At 44.3% G+C, this 25,340-nt stretch overlaps 1 protein-coding gene across 2 annotated transcripts in view; it reads right to left on the reverse strand.

The window, feature by feature from the left end:
* LOC139159653 (major histocompatibility complex class I-related gene protein-like) overlaps nucleotides 1-25,340 on the reverse strand; it is a 27,559-nt gene continuing 2,219 nt past the window's right edge. Inside the window, exons 2-7 of one of the 2 annotated variants that reach the window (XM_070736966.1) lie at nucleotides 19,290-19,391; nucleotides 15,049-15,303; nucleotides 13,733-14,005; nucleotides 11,647-11,955; nucleotides 8,937-9,017; nucleotides 1-4,561 (exon numbers count right to left, since the gene is read on the reverse strand). In XM_070736966.1, coding sequence (XP_070593067.1) covers nucleotides 4,530-4,561; nucleotides 8,937-9,017; nucleotides 11,647-11,955; nucleotides 13,733-14,005; nucleotides 15,049-15,303; nucleotides 19,290-19,341 — 1,002 coding nt within the window. In that variant the 5' untranslated portion in view covers nucleotides 19,342-19,391 and the 3' untranslated portion in view covers nucleotides 1-4,529. Of the gene's footprint in view, nucleotides 4,562-8,936; nucleotides 9,018-11,646; nucleotides 11,956-13,732; nucleotides 14,006-15,048; nucleotides 15,304-18,783; nucleotides 18,800-19,289; nucleotides 19,392-25,340 lie in introns of those variants that run through there. The other variant, XM_070736967.1, reaches the window with a different exon arrangement.

Genomic DNA, 25,340 nt, shown 5'->3' on the forward strand with positions numbered 1-25,340 from the left:
TAGAATAGAATAGAATTTTTATTGGCCAAGTGTGATTGGACACACAAGGAATTTGTCTTGGTGCATATGCTCTCAGCGTACTTAAAATAAAATATACATTTGTCAAGAATCATGTGGTACAACACTTAATGATTGTCATAGGGGTCAAATAAGCAATGAAGAAGCAATATTAATAAAAATCTTAGGATATAAGCAACAAGTTACAGTCATACAGTCAACATGGGAGGAAATGGGTGAAAGGAATGATGAGAAAAACTAGTAGAAGTGCAGATTTAGTTGAAAGTCTGACAGTGTTGAGGGAATTATTTGTTTAGTAGAGTGATGGCGTTCGGGAAAAAACTGTTCTTATGTCTAGTTGTCTTGGTGTGCAGTGCTCTGTAGCGACGTTTTGAGGGTAGGAGTTGAAACAATTTGTGTCCAGGATGTGAGGGGTCAGTAAATATTTCCCCCGCCCTCTTTTTGACTCGTGCAGTATATAGGTCCTCAATGGAAGGCAGGTTGGCAGCAATAGTTTTTTCTGCAGTTCTGATTGTCCTCTGAAGTCTGTGTCGGTCCTGTTGGGTTGCAGCACCAAACCAGACAGTTATAGAGGTGCAGATGACAGACTCAATGATTCCTCTGTAGAACTGTATCAGCAGAGGCAGAGCTGAAGGGCTCTGAGTGAGACTTTCTCTCACCAACTTTGCACTGCGTTTTCAGGAGCAAGTCTCACCCTGTCAGTGCTACTAGAGAATATAGACAACTCTCTCCTTGCTGGCTTGGAAGCCAGGCTCAATACTATCAATGGGACTCGCTATTTTTTAAAAAAGTACTTGAAGTGGCAATGCAGTCTAGCACTGAGGGCTTTCCTGCTACCTCCCTCCCCCCTTCCCTCCCTCCAATTACATCTCTATGGTTCTTGGCACCCCATAATCCAGCTGTAGTTTTGTCCACTCCCGCTTTTTATTATTTCAAACTGACAAGAAATTAGAAGGGAATTAGAATGGAGCGCTTTAGCAAAGAGGCTCCTGCTTGAACGGGGTAGGTGGAGGTGGACTAGAAGACCTTCAAGTTCCCTTTCAATTCCTGTCAGTTTGAAATAATACAAAGTGGGGTTGGACAAAACTGTGGCTGCCGCCCTGGGGGAGCTGGGGCATGGGAGAAGGCTTTGCAGTTGAACTTGGGGAGTTTGGGCTCCTGTAGCGAATGGCAGGGAGTACTTTTAAATTTTTGCTCCATCATGGGGAGCAAAAGAGTCATAAAAACATAGAAACATAGAAGTCTGACGGCAGAAAAAGACCTCATGGTCCATCTAGTCTGCCCTTATACTATTTTCTGTATTTTATCTTAGGATGGATATATGTTTATCCCAGGCATGTTTCAATTCAGTTACTGTGGATTTACCAACCATGTCTGCTGGAAGTTTGTTCCAAGGATCTATGACTCTTTCAGTAAAATAATATTTTCTCATGTTGCTTTTGATCTTTCCCCCAACTAACTTCAGATTGTGTCCCTTTGTTCTTGTGTTCACTTTCCTATTAAAAACACTTCCTTCCTGAACCTTATTTAACCCTTTAACATTTAAATGTTTCGATCATGTCCCCCCTTTTCCTTCTGTCCTCCAGACTATGCAGATTGAGTTCATTAAGTCTTTCCTGATACGTTTTATGCTTAAGACCTTCCACCATTCTTGTAGCCCGTCTTTGGACCCGTTCAATTTTGTCAATATCTTTTTGTAGGTGAGGTCTCCAGAACTGAACAGTATTCCAAATGTGGTCTCACCAGCACTCTATATAGCAGGATCATAATCTCCCTCTTCCTGCTTGTTATACTTCTAGCTATGCAGCCAAGCATCCTACTTGCTTTCCCTACCACCTGACTGCACTGTTCACCCATTTTGAGACTGTCAGAAATCACTACCCCTAAATCCTTTTCTTCTGAAGTTTTTGCTAACACAGAACTGCCAATACAATACTCAGATTGAGGATTCATTTTCTCCAAGTGCACTATTTTACATTTGGAAACATTAAACTGCAGTTTCCATTGCTTTGACCATTTATCTAGTAAAGCTAAATCATTTACCATATTACAAATGCCTGCAGGAATATCAACCCTATTGCACCCTTTAGAGTCATCGGCAAATAGGCAAACCTTCCCTGCCAAACCTTCCCCTATGTCAGTCACATAAGTAATACTTTTGCAATACTTTAGTTAAACAAGTTGTTACAGAGTTCCACACCATGGTGTCAAGATTTGAGTGTTCACCAGCATAAGAGCGATGCTGAAACCCCAAATCTGAAACAAGGAGAGATCACAGAACCTTGTAGGATCCTAGTTGTAATTTGGGACTACATTTGATGATAGTCCTCAGAATGTGACTGAAAAGGATTGACCAGTCACAAGTGATGTAAACCAAGAGAGGGCGCTCCCCGTTATTCCCAGAGATGCCAAACATGGTAACAAAATCTGATGATCTAAAGATCTGATCATCAAAAGCAGTGGAAAGATCAAGGAGAATTAAAACTGAAGTTCAACGCTGAGCCTTAGCCATTAAGAGTTCATTTAATACATGATTTAAAGCCATTTCAGTAGAGTGGCCTGTTCGAAACCCTGATTGAAATGGGTCAAAGAACTTGTAAGCATCCAAGTCAACAATGTACAGCAGCAGCTAAAAAAAGCCAACACAATCCTAAGATGCATCAACAGGGGAATATACTCCAAGACCCGGAGACGTCTTAATACCACTCTACTACACCCTGGTCCGACCACACCTGGAGTACTGTATTCAGTTCTGGTCACCACACTTCAAAAGAGACATTGAAACTCTGGAGAAGGTGCAAAAAAGAGCAACCAAGATGATTAAGGGATTGGAAACCAAGACTTACGAAGAGACCATGAGGTCTTTTTCTGCCATCAGTCTTCTATGTTTCTATGTTTCTAATAAGCCAGAACGAGGAAACAAGTAAGGCAAGGAAATCAAATTATCTTACTAAGCCGCCAATAGTTGGCATAGTTCTCAGAAATTAGTCCATGAAGCAGTATCTAATGGCATCTCTTGCCAATTAAGCCGGGATGAGATAGTTCCCCAGTTATGTTGATATACTGGTATGTAGAAATAAGAGCAATTTTATGAATGAAGCAGCAAGCCTCATCCTCCTTCCCAACTCTATTATTCTGTTGTGTTATAAATAAATGGATACATCTAATGGAGATATAGTAGGGCATGGGGTGAGGTATCATCAGTACGCCAATGATACCCAGCTGTACATCTCCACCCCATGTCCAATCAACGAAGCCATGGAAGTGATGTGCCGGTGTCTGGAGGCTGTTGGGGTCTGGATGGGTGTCAACAGACTCAAACTCAACCCTGAAAAGACGGAGTGGCTGTGGGTTTTGCCTCCCAAGGACAATTCTATCTGTCCGTCCATCACTCTGGGGGGGGGGATTACTGACCCCCTCAGAGAGGGTTCGCAATTTGGGCATCCTCCTCGATCCACAGCTCACATTAGAGAAACATCTTTCAGCTGTGGTGAGGGGGGCGTTTGCCCAGGTTTGCCTGGTGCACCAGTTGCGGCACTATTTGGACCGGGAGTCACTGCTCACAGTCACTCACGCACTCATCACCTCGAGGTTCAACTACTGTAACGCTCTCTACATGGGGCTACGTTTGAAGAGTGTTCGGAAACTTCAGATCGTGCCGAATGCAGCTGCGAGAGCAATCATGGGCTTCCTAAGGTATGCCCATGTTACACCAACACTCCGCAGTCTGCATTGGTTGCCGATCAGTTTCCGGTCACAATTCAAAGTGTTGGTTATGACCTATAAAGCCCTTCATGGCACCGGACCAGGATATCTGTGAGACCGCTTTCTGCCGCACGAATCCCTGTGGCTGGTTAGGTCCCACAGAGTTGGTCTTCTCTGTGTCCCGTCGACTAAACAATTTCATCTGGTGAGACCCAGGGGAAGAGCCTTCTCTGTGGTGGCCCCGACCCTCTGGAACCAGCTCCCCCCTGAGATTAGAATTGCCCCCACTCTCCTTGCCTTTCGTAAACGTCTTAAAACCTACCTCTGCCATCAGGCATGGGGGAACTGAGACATCCCCACTTGCCTATGTAGCTGTATGTATGATATGTTTGTGTGTATGCTTTTTTATATACTGGGGTTTTTAGGCTTTTTAATGTAAAATTGTTATTTTAAACTTTAATATTAGATTTATTACTGTATATTGTTTTGTCACTGCTGTGAGCCGCCCCGAGTCTGCGGAGAGGGACGGCATACAAATCTAGTAAATAATAATTAATTAATAAATAAATAAATATATCAATTGCTTACAAACATAAATTAAAGCTTGAAATTAAATTAATACGACAAGCAGGGCCAGTAACATTAATCACCATGTCGTAGGAAAAGACTAGTAAAAAAATTCAACCTTCCCTTTGAAAATATTAAATTACAAAGTGTCTGTCCTGTGGCTGTGGCTGAAACAAGGTCTTAAGATTGATTCTCCAAACAATTTAAAAGTCCAAAAGTGTCCAGGTTTTGGATGCTCTTTAGCTGTTCTCACTCTTCTTTCTTTGATGTTCTGAAAGGATAGAATGGGAAGGGGGGGATCAGTCCAGAAAGACACCTCCAGATAATAACCCTTTTGTAACAGGGAAAGCAATTTCAAATTTTCAATGAAAATAGGCCAAATGCTATTGCTGGAAATCCTAAGGCACTGAACTGAATAGCAAGTTCAAGGATTCAGAGAATTTTTCTCTTTTGGGGTTGTTTAGTGTGTATATGGCATCGGACCATAATATCTCCGGGACCGCCTTCTGCCGCATGAATCCCAGTGACCGATTAGGTCCCACAGAGTTGGCCTTCTCCAGGTTCCGTCGACTAAACAATGTCCTTTGGCGGGGCCCAGGAGAAGAGCCTTCTCTGTGGCGGCCCCGACCCTCTAGAACCAGCTCCCCCCGGAGATCAGAACTGTCTCCACCCTCCTTGCCTTTCATAAAGTTCTTAAGACCCATCTCTGCTGTCAGGCATGGGGGAACTGAGACATCTCCCTCGGGCCTATACAGTTTATACATGGTATGTTTGTGTGTCTGCTTGCTTTTAATAATGGGGTTTTTAGTGTTTTTTAAATTATTAGATTTGTTCTTACATTGTCTTTGTTACTGTTGTGAGCCACCCCAAGTCTACGGAGAGGGGCGGCATACAAATCTAATAAATAATAATAATAATAATAATAATAATAATAATAATAATAATAATAATAATATGATTGTATAGCTGATTTGGGGTTTTACAGATTAGTTTAATTGTGGTTTTATTGTTTTCATTGTTTTCTGTTTGACTTATTGTATTATTTTACTGTTGTAACCTGTCCTGAGTCCCATGGAATTGGACGGCATATAAGTAAATTAAATTAAATTGTTCTAAATTGTTTTTCTTTTCCCCAAACCTTTTACTGATTTATTTAGTATATGGTGATGTTACATTACCCAGGAGACTGAACTGCTAAAGCAGAGTAGTAATTTGGCTGCATGCTTGCTAACTCTCTTTGGTTCAAGCTCGGGTACTTCCCAAGGTGTGCCACAGGAGGGCGAGCTAACTCCACATCAGAAAAGAAAAACAAACAGCTTTCTTCCAGTATCCCAAGGCACTCTCCTTTCGCTAAAGCTACCTCACAAATGGGAATCACAACTGGGATTATAGGGGTGGGGAGCAGGGCCGCTGATAGACGGGTATTACTGGGAGCGGCATACCGGGCCCGGGAAAATTGAATAATGGGGGGGGGGGGCGGCGCTTCTCCTGCTGAGCCCAGTCCTCTCCCGGCGGCTTTCGGCTCCTCCCGCCGAGAAGCTGCAAGGCTGGCCTCGGAGCCCCGCGCGGCCAGCGTTCCCTCGTGCCCGGCGGGCTCCCCTTTCCTAAACCCCCACCAGCCCCCTCCTTCCCTTCCCGCTCTGCCCTCCTTCCCCGAGGCGTCCCTTGCCCATCATCCCCTGCCGGGCAATGGGGCAGCGGGACTGCTAGATGGGCAGCTCTTCCGGCGAGGGTGGGCAAGGCGTGCCCTTTTCAGCTCTCGGCCTCCACCTGCGCAGAAAGCATCCTTCCTCGCATCCAGCACCGGCCATGGGGTCTTCCGCTGCCGCCTTCCGCAAGGCCCCCCGAGGAGCCGCGTGGGTCTCCAGCCTTCTCCTGGTGAGTCACCGCGGCAAGGATGCGGGCGAGGGAGAAAGGGAAGAACCCGGCCCCTCGGGCGCTTCCCTCGTGCGGTAGAGGGGTAGGTGGTTTGTTGAGAGCGGGGGAGGGAATGAGCCGGCATAGTCAAAATCACAGCTTCTTTCGTTTCTTTTTCTTTCTTTCTCTATTTCTCTCTTGCTCTTTCATTCTTTTTTCTTTATCTTGCTTTCTTTCTTTCTCTTGCTTTCTCTCCTTCCTTCCCTCTTTCCATTTCTTTCATTCCCCCTCTCTTTTTATTTCTCTTTCATTCTCTTTCTTTCCTCTTTCTTTCTTTCTTTCGTTTCTTTTTCTTTCTTTCTCTCTTTCTCTCTTGCTCTTTCATTCTTTTTTTCTTTCTCTTGCTTTCTTTCTTCCTCTTTCTTTCTCTCCTTCCTTCCCTCCTTCCATTTCTTTCATTCCCCCTCTCTCTTTTTATTTCTCTTTCATTTTCTTTCTTTCTTTCTTTCTCTTTCTTGCTCTTTTTCTTTCTCTCTTTTACCTTCCCTTCCTCTATTTCTTCTTTTCTTTCTCCTTCCTACCTTCTTCCCTCCCTCCCTGCCTTCAGTCCTTCCTCTCTTACTCTCCCCTTTCATAAGTTTCCTTGCTTTCTTCCTCTGTTCCTGTCCCTTCCCCCTTTCTTTCTTTCTTTCCTTCCTTCCCTCCCTCCATTTCTTGCTTTCCTTCTCCTTACTCCCTTCTTTCCTCCCTCACTCCCTTCTTTCACTCCTTCCTCTCTTACTCTCCCCTTTCACACCTTTCCTTGCTTCCTTTGCAACCTTCCTCTGTTCCTGTCCCTTCCCTCTTTCCTTCCTTCCTACCCTCCATCCATTCATTCACCCATTCCTCTCTTGATCGCCCCTTTTACCATTCCTTCCTTCCTTCCTTCCTTCCCTCCTTCCTTCCTAGCTCGCCCTCGCCTTTCTTCCCTTCCTTCCAGATGGGAGTGCCCCCTCAAGACACCTGCCTGACTGCTGGTACCCTGCTTTTTCTCTCCCCTCGTCCTTTCCAGCTCCTCTCCGGTGGCTGCCGGGTGTGGGATGCCCCTCCCCTCTCCCCTCGCTAGAAAGCACATGGTTTTGTCAACAAGAAGGGAGAAGTGCCAAGGAGCCATAAATAAGCCTCGCTCCGCCTGACCGATGCCAGGATCTTTCTTTCCCTTTTCACTCCCGCTTCTTTCTTTCTCCTGGACGAGTCCACACAATCGGCTTAACCCAGTTCCTGAAATAGCCTATGGCAGTGCTTCCCAACCTTGACAACTTGAAGATATCTGGACTTCAACTCCCAGAATTCCCCAGCCAGCATTCGCTGGCTGGGGAATTCTGGGAGTTAAAGTCCAGATATCTTCAAGTTGCCAAGGTTGGGAAACACTGGCCTATGGGACCGCCTCGCTTGGCGTGAAGTGGGAAATGATCCCCGGGGGATGGAGTGGCTTGGCGACTTAAAATAGTTTTAAAATGGCGGGGGGGGGGGCAGACACTTAGGCTGTATGGGGCCCCAAAATTCCTGATGGTGGCCCTGGTGGGGAGATTTTAACTATCAGCATGAAGCACTGTCTGGACTCACCTCTGTAGTGGTACCTATTTATCTACTCCTATAGAACATATTTTTAAATTGCTAAGTGGGCAGAAGCTAAGGTGAATAATGGGAGTTTGCCCTACAATGCAGTGCTAGGACTCAAATTTTATTTATTTTATTTTATTATTTATTTTATTTTATTTTATTTTATTTTATTATTTGTTTTGTTTTGTTTTGTTTTATATTTTATTTTATATTTTATTTTATTTTATTTTATTTATTATTTTATTTTATTTTATTTATTATTTTATTTTATTTTATTTTATTATTTATTTTATTTGTATGCCGCCCCTCTCCATAGACTTGGGGTGGCTAACAACAGTAATAAAACAACATATAACAAATCTAATATTTAAAATAACTAAAAACCCTCATTAAAAACCAAACATACACACAAATATACCATGCATAAATCGTATAGGCCTGGGGGGAATGAATATCTCAATTCCCCCATGCCTGACGACAGAGGTGGGTTTTAAGGAGCTTACGAAAGTCAAGGAGGGTGGGGGCAATTCTGATCTCTGGGGGGAGCTGATTTTAGAGAGTCGGGGCCGCCACAGAGAAGGCTCTTCCCCTGGGTCCCGCCAAACGGCATTGTTTAGTTGACGGGACCCAGAGAAGGCCAACTCTGTGGGACCTAACTGGTCGCTGGAAAGCAGAAAGCTCGCATCTTGGGGTTGAGGATGGAAGCACCATAACACAAGCAGAAAACCCATGCAGGCTCACATGCAAATGGAAGTAGAAGCTGAGAAGAACAAGGTGCAAGACTTCAGAGCAGCTTCAGAGGTGGTTTTCACTAACCTTCCCTACTGGTTGCAAATGTGACCGTGTGCACGCATGCTTCACCTGCAGATGCCACTTCTGCACATGCACCCAGCCATCCGCACATGCACTTTACTCTCATGTGAGCCTTCCATGCATGCACCGAGCCTGAAAAATGTGCACAAATAGAACAGCGTAGAGCCAGGGCGGGTGGTCAGGGGCACCTGTGATTTCCACTACTGGTTCAGGTGAACTGGACAGAACCAGCTGAATACCACCGCTGATCAGCTTGTTTGGAAATTGTTCAGAAGGGTTAGGATAAAAGCAGATCCATCTCCCCAAGACCCTCACAGTGGGAATTGAGAGAAGCAGGAGGAACAAGGTTACAAAGATATGTCCTTGTTACTTACTCATCCAGATGATCCCAGATGCCAGAAGAATAAAAACAGCCACAGCTGCCAAAATGACTCCTACATGGAGCCTCCTGCTGGCTGAAAGTAGAACAAAGTCTTCAGGGCAATTTATTTTTTATTTATTTATTTTATTTTATTTTATTAGATTTGTATGCCACCCCTCTCCGAAGACTCGTGGCGGCTCACAACAATAATTAAAAAACAATATTATAGTGAAACAAATCTAATACAGTGGTACCTCGTGATACGAACCCCTCGTCATACGAACTTTTCGAGATACGAACCCAGGGTTTGGAATTTTTTTGCCTCTTCTTACGAATTTTTTTCATCTTACGAACCTGCTGCCGCTGCTGGGATGCCCCGCCTCGAGACTTTCGTTGCAAGCCAAGTTCCAGTTTTTGCAATCCTGGGATCCCCTGAGGCTCCCCTCCATGGGAAACCCCACCTCCTGACTTGGCAATGCTGTAGGGAAATCCCAGGAGGGGAATCTCAGGATCGCAAAAACGGGCAGAGTTGGGAGGACAAAAACAGGAAGAAAAGACTCATGGAGCTCAAGAGAGGAGAAAGGTGTGGGGGAGATGAGGAGAGTGGGGTGGGGAAAAACAGGAAGAAAAGACTCATGGAGCTCAAGGAAGGAAAAAGATGTGGGGGAGATGAGGAGAGTGGGGTGGGAAAAAACGGGAAGAAAAGACTCATGGAGCTCAAGGAAGGAAAAAGATGTGGGGGAGATGAGGAGAGTGGGGTGGGAAAAAACGGGAAGAAAAGACTCATGGAGCTCAAGGAAGGAGAAAGGTGTGGGGGAGATGAGGAGAGTGGGGTGGGAAAAAACGGGAAGAAAAGACTCATGGAGCTCAAGAGAGGAGAAAGGTGTGGGGGAGATGAGGAGAGTGGGGTGGGAAAAAATGGGAAGAAAAGACTCATGGAGCTCAAGGAAGGAGAAAGATGTGGGGGAGATGAGGAGAGTGGGGTGGACAAACAAACAAACAAACAAACTGAATGCAGTATTCCAAGTGTGGCCTTACCAAGGTCTTATAAAGTGGTATTAATTTATTTATTTTTATTTATTTTATTCATTTGTCCAATACACAAATACATAGGAAGAAAAATAGACATGTGATAATATAAATGAGGGCTAAGGTGAACTTAGAGGAGAGGATATATGAAAGGAAGAGAATATATAAGATAGGTGAAAGCAAAAAAAGACAATTAGACAGGGGATGAAAGGTACACCAGTGCACTTATGTACGCCCCTTACTGGCCTCTTAGGAACCTGGAGAGGTCAATCGTGGAGAGTCTAAGGGAGAAGTGTTGGAGGTTAAGGGTTAATACTTCACATGATCTTGATTCTATCCCTCTGTTAATGCAGCATAGAACTGTGTTGGCTTTTTTGGTGGGTGCTGCACACTGCTGGCTTATATTTAAATGGTTGTCCACTAGAACTCCAAGATCCCTCTCACAGTTACTACTGTTGTAAAATGTACCACGCACACAGTACCTATTGCTTTTCTTGTCTAAATGTAGAACTTTATTTTTTTCACCACTGAATTTCATTTTGTTAAAATAAAATAAAAGTAAAGCTACTAGGGAGGAATTCATTACAGTTGCTTGGCAGTGAGCACTCTCTGGCTGTGCCCAAGTACTAAAACTAGTGTTCGGTGTCTGTCCTTGAGCTGAGGAACTTGGCAGCAACAATTGGCAGCCCTATTTGGACAGGAAGTCATTGCTCACAGTCGCTCATGCCCTCATCACCTCGAGGTTCGATTACTGCAATGCTCTCTACATGGGGCTACCTTTGAAAAGTGTTCGGAAACTTCAGATTGTGCAGAACGCAGCCGCGAGAACCATCGTGGGGCTTCCCAGATTCGCCCTCGTTTCTACAACACTCCGTGGCCTGCATTGGCTGCCAATCAGTTTCCAGTCACAATTCAAAGTGTTGTTTATGACCTTTAAAGCCTTACATGGCATTAGACCAGAGTACCTCCGGAACCGCCTGCTACCACACAAATTGCAGTGACTGATAAGGTCCCACAGAGGTGGCCTTCTCCGGGTCCTATCGGCTAAACAATGTCATTTCATGGGCCCCAGAGGAAGAGCCTTCTCTGTGGCGGCCCCGGCCCTCTGGAATCAACTCCCCCCGGAGATTAGAATTGCCCCCACCCTCCTTGTCTTTCGTAAACTACTCAAGACCCATCTATCCCACCAGGCATGGGGGAGTTGAGACACCTTTTCCCCTAGGCTCTTTATATTTTATGTTTGGTATGTATGTGCTGTTTGGTTTTTAAATATGATAGGGTTTTATATGCTTCTATTTTTAATAAAGTAATACCTCGTCTTACGAACTTAATTGGTTCCAGGTCAATGTTCGAAAGGTGAAAAGTTCGTAAGATGAAACAATGTTTCCCATAGGAATCAATGGAAAAGCCAATAATGCGTGCAAGCCCATTAGGAGAATCCAAAATATTAAGGCTTAAAAAAAAAGCTGTGGCCAGACAAAGCTGAGGGGAACAGAATGGGGGGAGGGAGTCCCAATGAAAAGAGCCTCTCTTGAGCTCTGTGAGTCCCTGCCTCTCATTTTTGTCCCCCCCCCCCACTCTGCTCATCTCCCCCACACCTTTCTCCTCCCTTGAGCTCCATGGAAGTTTGCTTTGCCTCAGACTCTGATTCAGTTTTGGATGTTATTTGGAACCCTGACATCTTCTTTACCTACCCAAGTCTTGCATTTTCTCATCAGGGTTCTCCTTCCAGGCCAACACCAGGGGCTCCTGTAAGCTGTCATGCTTGATGTGGCAGCTGAAGACGTCCCTGTCCTTGGGGTCGATCTCTATGCTGAGCCAGACATAATAGGTCCCATCCGAGTTGGGGGCCACATTCCTATGGAGAGTCTCATACTTGCAATCCTCTTCAGCCCTCTTCCAGATGGCCTGGATCTCCTTGGGATAGAAGCCATAGGCCTGGCAGATGAGGATCTCCACCTTGTCACTGACATTATTGTGTGCCACCTTCCCCACCGGGGATTCTGCAAAAACAGCAATGGGACACCTCACAGGCTCTCTCCACAAATACCAAGACAAAGCAACATCTGGAGGAAGCTCACCGAATTATTGCATCCCTGCAACCCCTTCTTTTTTGAATCTGCACAATCCTATTTATTTCATTTATTTATTGGATTTGTATGCCGCCCCTCTCTGTGGACTCGGGGCGGCTAACAACAGTGATAAAAACAATATGTAGCAATCCAATAATAAAACAACTAAAAACCCTTATTATAAAAACCAGACATACATACTGACATACCATGCATAAACTGTAGAGGCCCAGGGGGAAAGAATATCTCAGTTCCCCCATGCCTGACGGCAGAGGTGGGTTTTAAGGAGCTTACGAAAGGCGAGGAGGGTGGGGGCAATTCTGATCTCTGGAGGGAGTTGGTTCCAGAGGGCCGGGGCTGCCACAGAGAAGGCTCTTCCCCTGGGTCCCACCAAACGACATTATTTAGTTGATGGGACCCAGAAAAGGCCAACTCTGTGGGACCTAATCGGTCGCTGAGATTCGTGCAGCAGAAGGTGGTCCCGGAGATAATCTGGTCCGGTGCCATGAAGGGCTTTATAGGTCATAACCAACACTTTGAATTGTGACCGGAAACTGATCGGCAACCAATGCAGACTGCGGAGTCTTGGTGTGACATGGGCATTTTTGGGAAAGCCCATGATTGCTCTCGCAGCTGTATTCTGCACGATCTGGAGTTTCCGAACACTTTTCAAAGGTAGCCCCATGTAGAGAGCGTTACAGTAGTCGAGCCTCGAGGTGATGAGGGTGTGAGTGACTGTGAGCAGTGACTCCCGGTCCAGATAGGGCCGCAACTGGTGCACCAGGCGAACCTGGGCAAACGCCCCCCTCGCCACAGCTGAAAGATGTTTCTCTAATGTAAGCTGTGGATCGAGGAGGACGCCCAAGTTGCGGACCCTCTCTGAGAGGGATAGTAATTCCCCCCCCCCAGGGTTATGGATGGACAGATGGAATTGTCCTTGGGAGGCAAAACCCACAGCCACTCCGTCTTGTCAGGGTTGAGTTTGAGTCTGTTGACACCCATCCAGACCCCAACAGCCTCCAGGCACCAGCATATAACTTCCACTGCTTCACTGACTGGACATGGGGTGGAGATGTAAAGACCTTGATCTTCCATAAGTGTCAGTCCTACTAGGTAGACCAGGCCAGGAAATCAATGACATAGAAAGATTAAAATGACTTTTCCTGAAATTAGCTATAATATTGGAATTGGATGCGCTATACACTCTTTTCCAAGTACTTACGTCCAAGTTCCTTCAAGTATAATCGATCTATTGTAGATTTGAGGTATGTTTCACTTTTCGTTGCCCCAGATTTATGCATATGTCTATCAATGTTACCTTCCTTACCTTCTAGACCATGGGTTCCCAAACTTGGCAACTTTAAGACTTGTGGACTTCAACACCCAGAATTGTTCTGCTAGCATAGCTAGCTGGAGAATTTTGCCAGTTGAAGTCTTAAAGTTGACAAGTTTGAAGACCTCTGTTCTACACTGTTAGTGTTGCATACCACTAATTGAATGACCTTGGTAAATTCCATATGTAAATAAAATAAATCAATAAATGCAAGGTTTCCTTCCATATGAGAGTGATTTTCCTCCTCAAGGCAGCATTCAAGTCAAACAAATAAACAAATAAATGAATAAATAAATATAAATACAGATCTCCTCCCATTCCACTAGCAGCATTCAAAAATCCATCCATCCCATAACTCCATTTCCCTGCACTTACCTCTATGTTGCAGAACTTCTTTGCTGTAGGACAAATAACTCTGCAACTGCTCACTACAGGTCTCCAAGTAGATTGTGTTTCTCTGGGACCACTTACGATCATCCTCCCACTTCTCCTTGACCTTCACAGCCTGGGGCTGAGCCGTCACCCATCTGAAGGTCTTATTGTCAAAGCTGATGAAGTCCGATCCATCACAGCCATAGTGCAAATCCCCTCCTTTGCTTCCATCTTCCCTGAGTTCACAGCACAAAGTTGCCTGCCAAGTGTGAAGCCCTGAAAGAGGGAATAGAAGGACCAGACTTCTACTTCTCAATCCCCACCTCCCAAAAATATTTTCAGTCTGATTCTTTCCCCCTCCATTTCAACCCTTCTCCAGAAGGAACCTTAAACTCTTGGCCTCCCTGTTCTACAAAAGAGAGGATAGTGAAGAGTGCCTACACCAAACTTTCCATATATCATGCAATGGCCAGTATTTTGGGTGAAGGAAAATAATCTGGAGATGTCTCCCTTCCTAGTCAGATGGGAGCAGAGGTGGGTTCCTAATGGTTTGGACTGGTTCTATAGAACTGGTAGTAACTTGGCGGCCTGGGTCGTTAGAACCGGCAGCAACCCAGACCTACCACACCCCTGAGCTGGTCCTCTCAGCATTGCCATAGGCACCGCCATCTTGTTTTTTTCCTCCACACATACACAGACGAATATCTCCGAGATCGTTTTCTGCCACACGAATCCCAACAACCGGTTAGGTCCCACAGAGTTGGCCTTCTCCGGGTCCCATCGACTAAACAATGTCATCTGGTGGGACCCAGGGGAAGAGCCTTCTCTGTGGCGGCCCCAACCCTCGGGAACCAACTCCCCCCAGATATTAGAATTGCCCCCACCCTCCTTGCCTTTCGTAAGCTCCTTAAAACCCACCTCTGTCCTCAGGCATGGGGGAATTGAGATTTTCCCTTCCCCCTAGGCTTACAGAATCTATGCATGGTATGTTTGTATGTATGATTGGTTTCTTAAATTGGGGTTTTTAAACTATTTTTAATATTGGATTTGTTTATATTGTTTTTTACTGTTGTTAGCCGCCCCGAGTCTACGACGAGGGGCGATAGATAGATAGATAGATAGATAGATAGATAGATAGATAGATAGATAGATAGATAGATAAATACTGCCCATGCATGTGGCACTCCCTGAGCAAACTGGCAACAAAACAAACCAGAACACACCCCTGGATGGAGATATATCCCATCACACACACCCCAATCATTTCTCCTTTGGAATAATAGGAATCAACTGGAGGAAGAAACAAAAGGCAAAGTAACCTCCATTTTGCCATGCATTCCTCAATTCATCTCGGAAGACTTGCTCAGCAGCCAGCAACAGTTTTTCCCCGTGATTGGAATCCTCTTTCTCCACCTTCTCCATCCAGGACACTAGATGCTCCATTTTCATGGTGTGTCTGTCATAGCGAGCGATGAGTTGGTCATCTAGGTAGACCTTGGAGAAGAACTGGGGCAGCTCCTGCCTGGGCTCTGACGTTTGCAGGTAGAAATAGCACAGGGAATGCAACAGAGAGCCTGGGAAGGAAGAAGAAAGAAGAGTCTAATTAGAGGTCTGCATCTCCAACCCATTCTCATTGCATCATGCCACAAAAAACCTTTAGAAACATAGAAACATAGAAGTCTGACGGCAGAAAAAGACCACATGGTCCATCTAGTCTGCCATTATACTATTTTCTGTATTTTATCTTAGGATGGATATATGTTTATCCCAGGCATGTTTAAATTCAGTTACTGTGGATTTATCTACCATGTCTGCTGGACGTTTGTTCCAAGGATCTACGACTCTTTCAGTAAAATAATATTTTCTCACGTTCCTTTTGATCTTTCCCCCAACTAACTTCAGATTGTGTCCCCTTGTTCTTGTGTTCACTTTCTTGTTAAAAACACTTCCCTCCTGGACCTTATTTAACCCTTTAACATATTTAAATGTTTTGATCATGTCCCCCCTTTCCCTTCTGTCCTCCAGACTATACAGATTGAGTTCATTAAGTCTTTCCTGATACATTTTATGCATATTTAAGAGAAACCCTTCAATCTGTTGCTATTGGGTGGAAGATTTCCAGTGGGGGGAAATGGTGAATTAACTCTATGCTAATTCTGCCCCCTTCCTCTGTGATAGTGTTGCCAGGGCCGGGTGAGAAGAAGGGGCGAAAAATGAACAGATGGGTAGAGGGCAAAGGATACCTATACCTGCTGACTGTTGTCAAGGAGAATGCAAATATATTGGGTTATTATCAGTTTTGTTTGCACCTGAAGCACTATCCAAATCTAAAGAGCTGCAGCCTTTAATTTAACCCTTCTTCTCATGCCCTGGAAATCCAGCCCCTCGTCATCCATTTTGTGCCTTCTTCTTGAGTTAGTTAATTAGTGAACACAATATAACATAACCAACATAGCGTGATCTGGTTTGTTTTGTCCCGGAGATTAAAAAAAAATTGGGGGGGGGGGGAGAGGATGGCAATTGAACGCAATGGAGGCTTTTATGCTTGTTTACCATACGCAGTAAGACTGTTTCCAACAAATACACACCACAGATATATGCAACAAGATGGTGTAATAGCAGCAACTCAAATAAATAAATAAATAAATAAATAAATAAATAAACAAACAAACAAACAAACATGGATACTGGGGGTGAATAAAATGAGTTTAAGAGAAGCACCAATAATTAAACAGGATTGGTGACATGACTTACTTGTCTGTTAAGATGGATTGTGAATAGATACACCCAGGGAAAGGTTAAGAGGGACAAAAGGAAATAGAGAAGGAAGGGAAGAAAGGGAGGGGAGGGAAAGAAAGCCTAGAGCTAAGACGCCTTAAACAAGATCTAAGTATTGCCCACAAGATCATATGCTGCAACGTCCTGCCTGTCGGTGACTACTTCAGCTTCAACCACAACAACACAACAACACAACAACACAACACAACAACACAACAACACAACACAACAACAACAGATTTAAACTTAATATTAATCGCTCCAAACTTGACTGTAAAAAATATGACTTCAGTAACCGAGTTGTCGAAGCGTGGAACTCATTACTGGACTCCATAGTGTCATCCCCAAACCCCCAACAATTTACCCTTAGATTATCTACGGTTGACCTATCCAGATTTCTAAGAGGTCAGTAAGGGGCGAGTACAAGTGCACTAGAGTGCCTTCCGTCCCCTATCCTATTGCTCTTCTATATCTCCTATACCTTTCTTCTATTCCTATATCTCTTCTTCTATTCTTTCATGGCTATGTTCTATTACTATATCTCCTTTTCTATTCTTTCTTAGATATATTTTACTTTGAGAATCTCCTCTATAACCTTCATCATGCATTTTACTATGTGTATATATATATACAGAGCTGGAGGGATCAGGTCTGATGGCTCAACTGCTAATTCTCTGCCTTACAAGGCAGAGGCTGCCAGATCGAATCACAGTAAGGAAGGGTGTGGCTAGCTGATGAGGCCAGAACAAGGCCGAAATGGGACCATCCTAGTCTCCCTTAATTTTAAAATTCCAGCTAAAATATTGGTCAAAATAAATAAATAAATATATAAATAAATAAATAGTGGGAGAGAAGGAAAAAAGAAGGTAGACGGAAGAGATGGAGATAGAGGGAGGGGAGTGATATGTCATAAAGGGGAAAACAGATGGTCAATAAAAGTATAAAAGGTGCAAATAAAGATATGGGCTTATGTTATATCAAATAGAAATGTATAATTATGTGTATTTTGTTAAGAATTAAGGTATATGTATGGATGTATTGTGGAGAAAAACAATAAAATTTAATTTAAAAAGATAAAGATATATGCAACAAGAGAGTGTAATAGTAGCAGCAGGCTAACCTAATCCTCTCCTGCTTCTTCTTTTGTTCTATTATTGCTATTATTATACTCTGCTCTATATTCCATTCCAATCTTCTATATTCTTCTCTTCCCTATTCTACTCTATTCTTGTTACTGTTAATCTTCACAGTCTGAGGTTGGTAAAAATGTAACATTTCAAGTCCTTACCAAGGACCTAAGAGCTATTAAGGTAGCGGCTGAATATATTAGCAATTCCAAATAAAGTGGTTTTTAAATAAATCCGAACCTTACAAAATATGGGAAAGTTGGTACAAATGGCTCAAACAGAAAAAAATACATTAAAAACCTAAAGGAAAAATAAAACTAGACACTTTCTTACCCAAACACAATGAAAATATGGAAACACTGCAACATAAATCGATGGAACATAAAACTCCCAAAAAACAATCTCATACCTTCCTCAGAAGTTGTTGTGATTCAGCCTGAGGCTCCTCAGGGAACGGCTGGAACTCTGTCGGCTCCATGCTCAGAGGGGGAGGAGGAGGAACAGGAGGAGGAGGAGGACCAGGCAGATGAGGAGGAGGAGGGAGAACAGCCTGAGACCCCCAGGGGGGAGCTCTCCCCTGCGAGTAGCCTGGAATCCTTAGATGAGGACGCACAAGCCATCATCGATATGAGGCAGAGAAGGGCAGCAAAACGAAGGGGACAATTAGCCAGGTATTTTCAGCCCTAATAGGCAAGAGCTGGGTTTGGGTGTGGTTCTCCCCAGAAAGGTTGAAAAGGCAGGCCCGCCCTTCCTCTCTTGTGGAGAGTTATCTTTTGGGAGTCCTGTGACCTTGCTTAGATCCTTGGCGTCTGTGATTCTGGCTTGTGGCCTTGAAGGCTGAAAACTTGGGGGAGGCATGGGTTTTTTATTATCTACAGTGGTGTGTGTGCCAGCAAGAAGCTTGTTGTATTGTCTGGCCCTCGTGACTCTTCTGTGAAGCTTCACAGCATTCCAGTTTGTAAGAACAGTTTTTGTTATCTGTGTTTGTTTTCAAAGATATTAAATGACTTTGCTTTTTCCCAGCGTGTCTGGCTACTGTTTTTAGTTGGTGTTAACGTCTGGGGGAACGCAGACAGAACAGAAATACCCCAAATGAATACAAATATAAGTATACAGAACTAAAGAAAATAAACACACAATTCCACATACCTAATACCTACTATCAGGTCGCTGGATAGTGATAGTCGACAATATGCTTGACAAATTATGTCTTTACTATGGAAATTGAACATTTTAAATGCTCTAAGCTGATTTGTCTGTCTATTTTTCCTCATTTCTTTATTGTTTTTCCTTTTTTATGTTTTGTTTGTTTTCACTGTTTTTATGCATAGAAATTTAATAAAGACTTTTTTTAAAAAAAAATTTTTTAAATTAACATTTCAAGTCCTTACCAAGGACCTAAGAGCAATTAAGGTAGCCTCTGAATATATTAGCAATTCCAAGTAAAGAGGGGGTGGGGTTTTTTTTGTTTTTGCAATGTCAAACTATTGAGCTCTAATAAGATCAACATTTCAAACATTTCCATCTCCATGTATCTAGGCAGCCCTTTGGGTATTGCTCCGAAGGCTCCTAGTACTATTGGTTTCCTCCTCCATAATCACTTGACTTTGCAAGATATGACATTATAAGATTACAATTATAATTTAGATACTTACAGCCACAGTACCCCAGCAGGATGATGAAGTAGGCTACTGCCGTCAGGCCCATTCAGGGCAGCTTGCTCAGAGTCACAGATGCCAGGCAATGGAGTGTTTATACTGTAGGGAAATCAAACATTTGCCTGTTTACGAGGCCCCCCTCAGAAAAAGAGGGAGGGGAAAAATCTCCACCTGTCTGCCTTCAGCCCACAAAGGCTAGTGGGACTCCGCTTGCCCCACCCCATTTCTCTGGATGGCTATCCACTGCTGATGCAAAGCAGCTGGGTTTTTTTTCAAGGGGGAGAGGGGAGAGAATAATTTTATTTATTTATTACTTAGATTTGTATGCCGCCCCTCTCCGAAGACTTGTTAAAGAGCACCATAGAAACATAGAAGACTGATGGCAGAAAAAGACCTCATGGTCCATCTAATCTGCCCTTATACTATTTCCTGTATTTTATCTTACAATGGATATATGTTTATCCCAGGCATGTTTAAATTCAGTTACTGTGGATTTACCAACCACGTCTGCTGGAAGTTTGTTCCAAGGATCTACTACTCTTTCAGTGAAATAATATTTTCTCACGTTGCTTTTGATCTTTCCCCCAACTAACTTCATTGTGTCCCCTTGTTCTTGTGTTCACTTTCCTATTAAAAAACACTTCCCTCCTGAACCTTATTTAACCCTTTAACATATTTAAATGTTTTGATCATGTCCCATCTTTTCCTTCTGTCCTCCAGACTATACAGATTGAGTTCATGAAGTCTTTCCTGATACGTTTTATGCTTAAGACCTTCCACCATTCTTGTAGCCCGTCTTTGGACCCGTTCAATTTTGTCAATATCTTTTTGTAGGCGAGGTCTACAGAACTGAACACAGTATTCCAAATGTGGTCTCACCAGCACTCTATATAAGGGGATCACAATCTCACTCTTCCTGCTGGTTATACCTCTAGCTATGCAGCCAAGCATCCTACTTGCTTTTCCTACTGCCCGACCACACTGCTCACCCATTTTGAGACGGTCAGAAATCACTACCAGCGAAGGGCTTTGAGACTTCCCAAGCGATCAATTGTGCTTCTCGCTGTTGCATACATTTTGGAAGGGATTGTAGGTCTTATAGTGTAATGACGATGATGTTATCCGTATTTTACAGGATTTTTTTTGGAAAACTGCAACCCAAAGCTCATGGACATTTATCGTGGAGCAATTTAACCTGAATACTGAGGGGGGGGAAACAACAACTCATACGTGATTAACCTCTTTTCTCGGGGGGGGGGGCTCAATAATAATAATAATAATAATAATAATAATTTTTTTATAATTATTTTATATATTATTAAATTATTATATTATTTAATAGGAAAGTGAACACAAGAACAAGGGGACACAATCTGATGTTAGTTGGGGGAAAGATCAAAAGCAACATGAGAAAATATTAAATAATAATAATAATATAATAATAATAATAATAATAATAATTTATTAGATTTGTATGCCGCCCCTCTCCGAAGACTCGGGGCGGCTCACAACAATAATAAAAACAATGTTACAGTGGAACAAATCTAATATTAAAAGAGAAAAAAATATATAAAACCCCATCATTTAAAACCAAACAACACATACATACCAAACATAAAATATAAAAGCCTGGGGGAGGTGTCTCAGTTCCCCCATGCTTGGCGATATAGGTGGGTCTTGAGTAATTTACGAAAGACAAGGAGGGTGGGGGCAGTTCTGATCTCTGGAGGGAGTTGATTCCAGAGGGCCGGGGCTGCCACAGAGAAGGCTCTTCCCCTGGGGCCCACCAAACAACATTGTTTAGTCGACAGAAATAATACTTTCAGTGATACAAACAACTTTTTATTGCAATGTAAAACTTTGCATTTGGCCTGCTTTTTATTAATGGGGTGACTTTTTAGAAATAGAAATAAAATTCTTTATTGGCCAGGTGTGATTGGACACACAAAGAATTGTCCTCCCCAAAGGGTCAAGGAGAAAGCAAGAGGATGGACGTCAGTCCTTGAGGGTGAGCTCTTTCAGAGAGGGGGTTTCAATCATTTGTGGGCAGGTGCTTTTATTAACCAAGGCAGAAAAGGGCTCCCCCTGGAGGTAAACGGAGGGTATCATCATGTATTCCTTTATTTTCTTCAGTTTCGCTACTTTGTGTAGCCGTCTTGAAAGCGTCTGAAAGGTTAGGCTTTTCTCCGCAATATTCTTTTCCAGACAGAGCGAATGAGAGGAAATGCAGAAACCGCAGCCCAGCCTCTCCCGGAGAAGGGATCTCGCAATTCTTCTCCCATCGGGAATCTTGTCTTCTTTGGAGTTGTTAAAATGCAGCTGTTTTCAGAAGCTTTTTTATTATTATTTATTTATTTATTCATTCATTTGTCCAATACACAATACATATGGAATAGAATAGACACAAAGTAATATATATATAAAGATAATATGTAAAAATAGAGGAGAGGATATATGAAAGGAAGAAAATATATATGATATATGAGATAAAGGAAAGACAATTGGACAGGGGACGAAATGCACACTAGTGCACTTATGCACGCCCCTTACTGGCCTCTTAGGAACCTGGAGAGGTCAATTGTGGATAGTCTAAAGGAGAAATGTTGGGGGTTAGGGGTTGACACTATTGAGTCCGGTAATGAGTTCCACGCTTCGACAACTCGATTGTTAAAGTCATATTTTTTACACTCAAGTTTGGAGCGGTTAATATTAAGTTTGAATCTGTCGCGTGCTCTTGTGTTGTTGCGGTTGAAGCTGAAGTAGTCATTGACCGGTAGGACATTGCAGCATATGGTCTTGTGGGCAATACTTAAATCGTGTTTTAGGCGCCGTAGTTCTAAGCTTTCTAGACTCAGGATTGTTAGTCTATTTTCATAGGGTATTCTGTTTCGAGTGGTGGAGTGAAGGGCTCTTCTGGTGAAATATCTTTGGACGTTTTCAAGGGTGTTGATGTCCGAGAGGTGGTATGGGTTCCAGACAGATGAGCTGTATTCAAGGATGGGTCTGGCAAAAGTTTGTAGGCTCTTGTGAGTAGTGTGAGATTGGCGAGGCAGAAGCTACGTAGGATCAGGTTAACAACTCTAGAAGCCTTTTTGGCGATATTGTTGCAGCTCTGGAAGTGAACACCTGTGCTGCCTCTCCATCGGTTGCTCCTTCTTTGTTGTTCAAGAGCAGGGGTTGCCAAACTCAGCAGCTTTAAGAGTTGTGGACATCAGCTCCCAGGATTCCTGCTGGCTGAGGAATTCTGGGAGTTGAAGTCCCTAAGTCTTAAAAGGTACCAAGTTTGGAGAACCCTGTTCTAGGACCGCCATGGAGAGGCTCTTTTCAGGACTGGGCTTTTTGCCACATTCTTCAAGTGCCTCTTCTCCCCACCCCAATCTCTGTGCTTGGAGGTTTAAAGAGTTCTAAGAAATGGAAAGAAGGAACAAACGAGTCTATGGAGAGGGGCAGCATACAGATCTAATTAATAATAATAATAATAATAATAATAATAATAATAATAATTGGTTGAAAATGAGCAAGCAAAACTACTGTGGGACTTCCGACTTCAGACTGACCGAATTCTGAAGCATAACACACCAGACATTGTGATCGTGGAGAAAAAGAAAGTATGGATCATCGACATCGCAATCCCAGGAGACAGCAGAATTGAGGAGAAGCAGGTAGAGAAATTAGTGAAATATGAAGATCTAAAAATCGAGCTGCAACGACTCTGGCATAAACCCGTGAAAGTGGTCCCAGTGGTACTTGGCATGCTGGGCGCAGTACCAAAGGATCTCAGTGGACATTTGAAAACCATCGGAATTGACAAAATCTCCATCTGTTAATTGCAAAAGGCCGCTTTACTGGGATCGGCAAACATAATTCACCACTACATCACACAGTCCTAGGTGCTTGGGAAGCGCCCGACTGGTGAGGAAATACGAAATCCAGCATAGTGATCTCGTTTGCTGTGTTGTACTGAGATAATAATAATATTTTTCTCTAGCTGATAGCATAAACAAGATCCAGGGCAAATTCTTTCTTTGGTTCATTTATATTCCCAGAAATATAAATGCTTCATAAATGCATAAATGCTTAATGCACTGTCGTGCATCACCGTATTTCTTTCCCCACAACTGACACATCAACACAATTTCACAGCTGTTGCTGCTGCACTCACTTCAGAGGCTGAAACCACCAAGAGAGAAAGAACTGAAGAACAACGGATGGAGCGACAGCCCAGGTGTTAAATTTCTAACAATTCAGCTGCCTTGAAGTGCTTCATGGAAGTTTGCCAGACCCATCCTCGAATACAGCTCATCTGTTTGGAAACCCATATCACATCTCAGACATTACCACCCTTGAAAATGTCCAAAGATACTTCACCAGAAGAGCCCTTCACCCTACGTAGAATACCCTACGAGGCTAGACTTTCAATCCTGGGCCTAGAAAGCTTAGAACGAAGACACCTTAAACAAGATCTAAGTATTGCCCACAAGATCATATGCTGCAAAGTCCTGCCTGTCGGCGACTACTTCAGCTTCAACCACAACAACACAAGAGCACACAACAGATTTAAAGTTAATATAAACTGCTCCAAACTTAACTGTAAAAAATATGACTTCAGTAACCGAGTTGTCGAAGCGTGGAACTCATTACCGGACTCCATAGTGTCATCCCCAAACCCCCAACACTTTACCCTTAGATTATCTACGGTTGACCTATTCAGATTCCTAAGAGGTCAGTAAGGGGCGAGTACAAGTGCACTAGAGTGCCTTCCGTCCCCTGTCCTATTGCTCTCCTATATCTCCTATACCAGTGATGGTGAACCTATGACACGCGTGTCAGCACTGACACGCATAGCCATTTTCGGTGACACGCGGCCGCCGAGAAAAGGGGAGCTTTAGGGAGTGGCCAAGATGCAAATCTCCCCGCTTTCCAATTTCCCACCGACTGCAAACAGGTACAGCAGGGCCGCTGATAGGCCGGTACTGCCGGGACTGGCGTCAGGGGCCCGGCCAAACTGAAAATTGGGAGGGGGCCACCCGCCCCAGTTTTGGCCCGCCACCGTGTGCCAGCCCCCTGGCGCCCGCAGCAGTCATTGTGCCGCACCGTTCGCTGTAGCCTGCGCACGCCTGTGCCAGCGCACCCCAAAACGCCGCCCGCCCCGCGCACCCTTTTCCAAGGGCGCGCATGAACCAACCCTGCCCCTCCATGCCTCTAGCCCCCTCATGCCCCTGGCAACTCGCCGCTGCCCCCTGCCCGCCCGCTTCGCCTCTCTTTCTCCTCCGCTGCAAGAGAGGCGCGGCAGGCATTCTCACAGCGGGGGCTGGCGAAGGCAATTTTCAGTGTCAGGCGCGTGGCCCGGCACGTGCTCTCCCCATTGCCCTGCCAGCCCGCCAGGAACATTCAAAGTAAGAAAAACCTTCGCTCTTACTTTGAATGTTCTGGGCGGGTTGGCAGGGCGATGGGGAGAGCGCGCGCCGGGCCACACGCCTGACACTGAAAATCGCCTTCGCCAGTCCCCACTGTGAGAATGCCTGCCGCGCCTCTCTTGCAGCGGAGGAGAAAGAGAGGCGAAGCGGGTGGGCGGGCAGGGAACAGCGGCGAGTAGCCTCTAGCCCCCTCACGCCCCTTGCTACTCGCCGCTGAATCTGACCAGTTTGGGGGGTCACCCCCCCAGGAAAGAGTTGCAGCAGGAAAGCAGCGCATATGAAAAGCGCGCTGCTTTCCCGGAAAGCCAGCTTTCCTGGCCGGCACAGGGCTTTCCTGGGCAGCTGGCCTGAGCCTTGTCTGGTCAGCAAAGCCGGCTGCCCGCCGGAGACGTGGAGAGAAAGAAGGGAAAGCAAGGGAGGGAAAGAGGAGAGGAAAGAAGGAGGGAGGGAGGGAAGGAAGGAAGGGAGAGAAAAGTGAACGAGAGGGAGAGAGAAAGGGAGGAAGAGAGGAAGGAAGGAAGAGATAAATATAAAGGGAGAGAGGGAGAAAGAGAGAGAGAGGGAGGGGAAGAGGGGAAGGAAGGAAAAGAGAGAGAGAAAGAGAAAAAAGTGGAAGGAAGAGAGAAGGAAA

The sequence above is a fragment of the Erythrolamprus reginae genome, chromosome 2 (assembly GCF_031021105.1).
Source record: "Erythrolamprus reginae isolate rEryReg1 chromosome 2, rEryReg1.hap1, whole genome shotgun sequence".
NCBI lineage: Eukaryota > Metazoa > Chordata > Lepidosauria > Squamata > Dipsadidae > Erythrolamprus > Erythrolamprus reginae.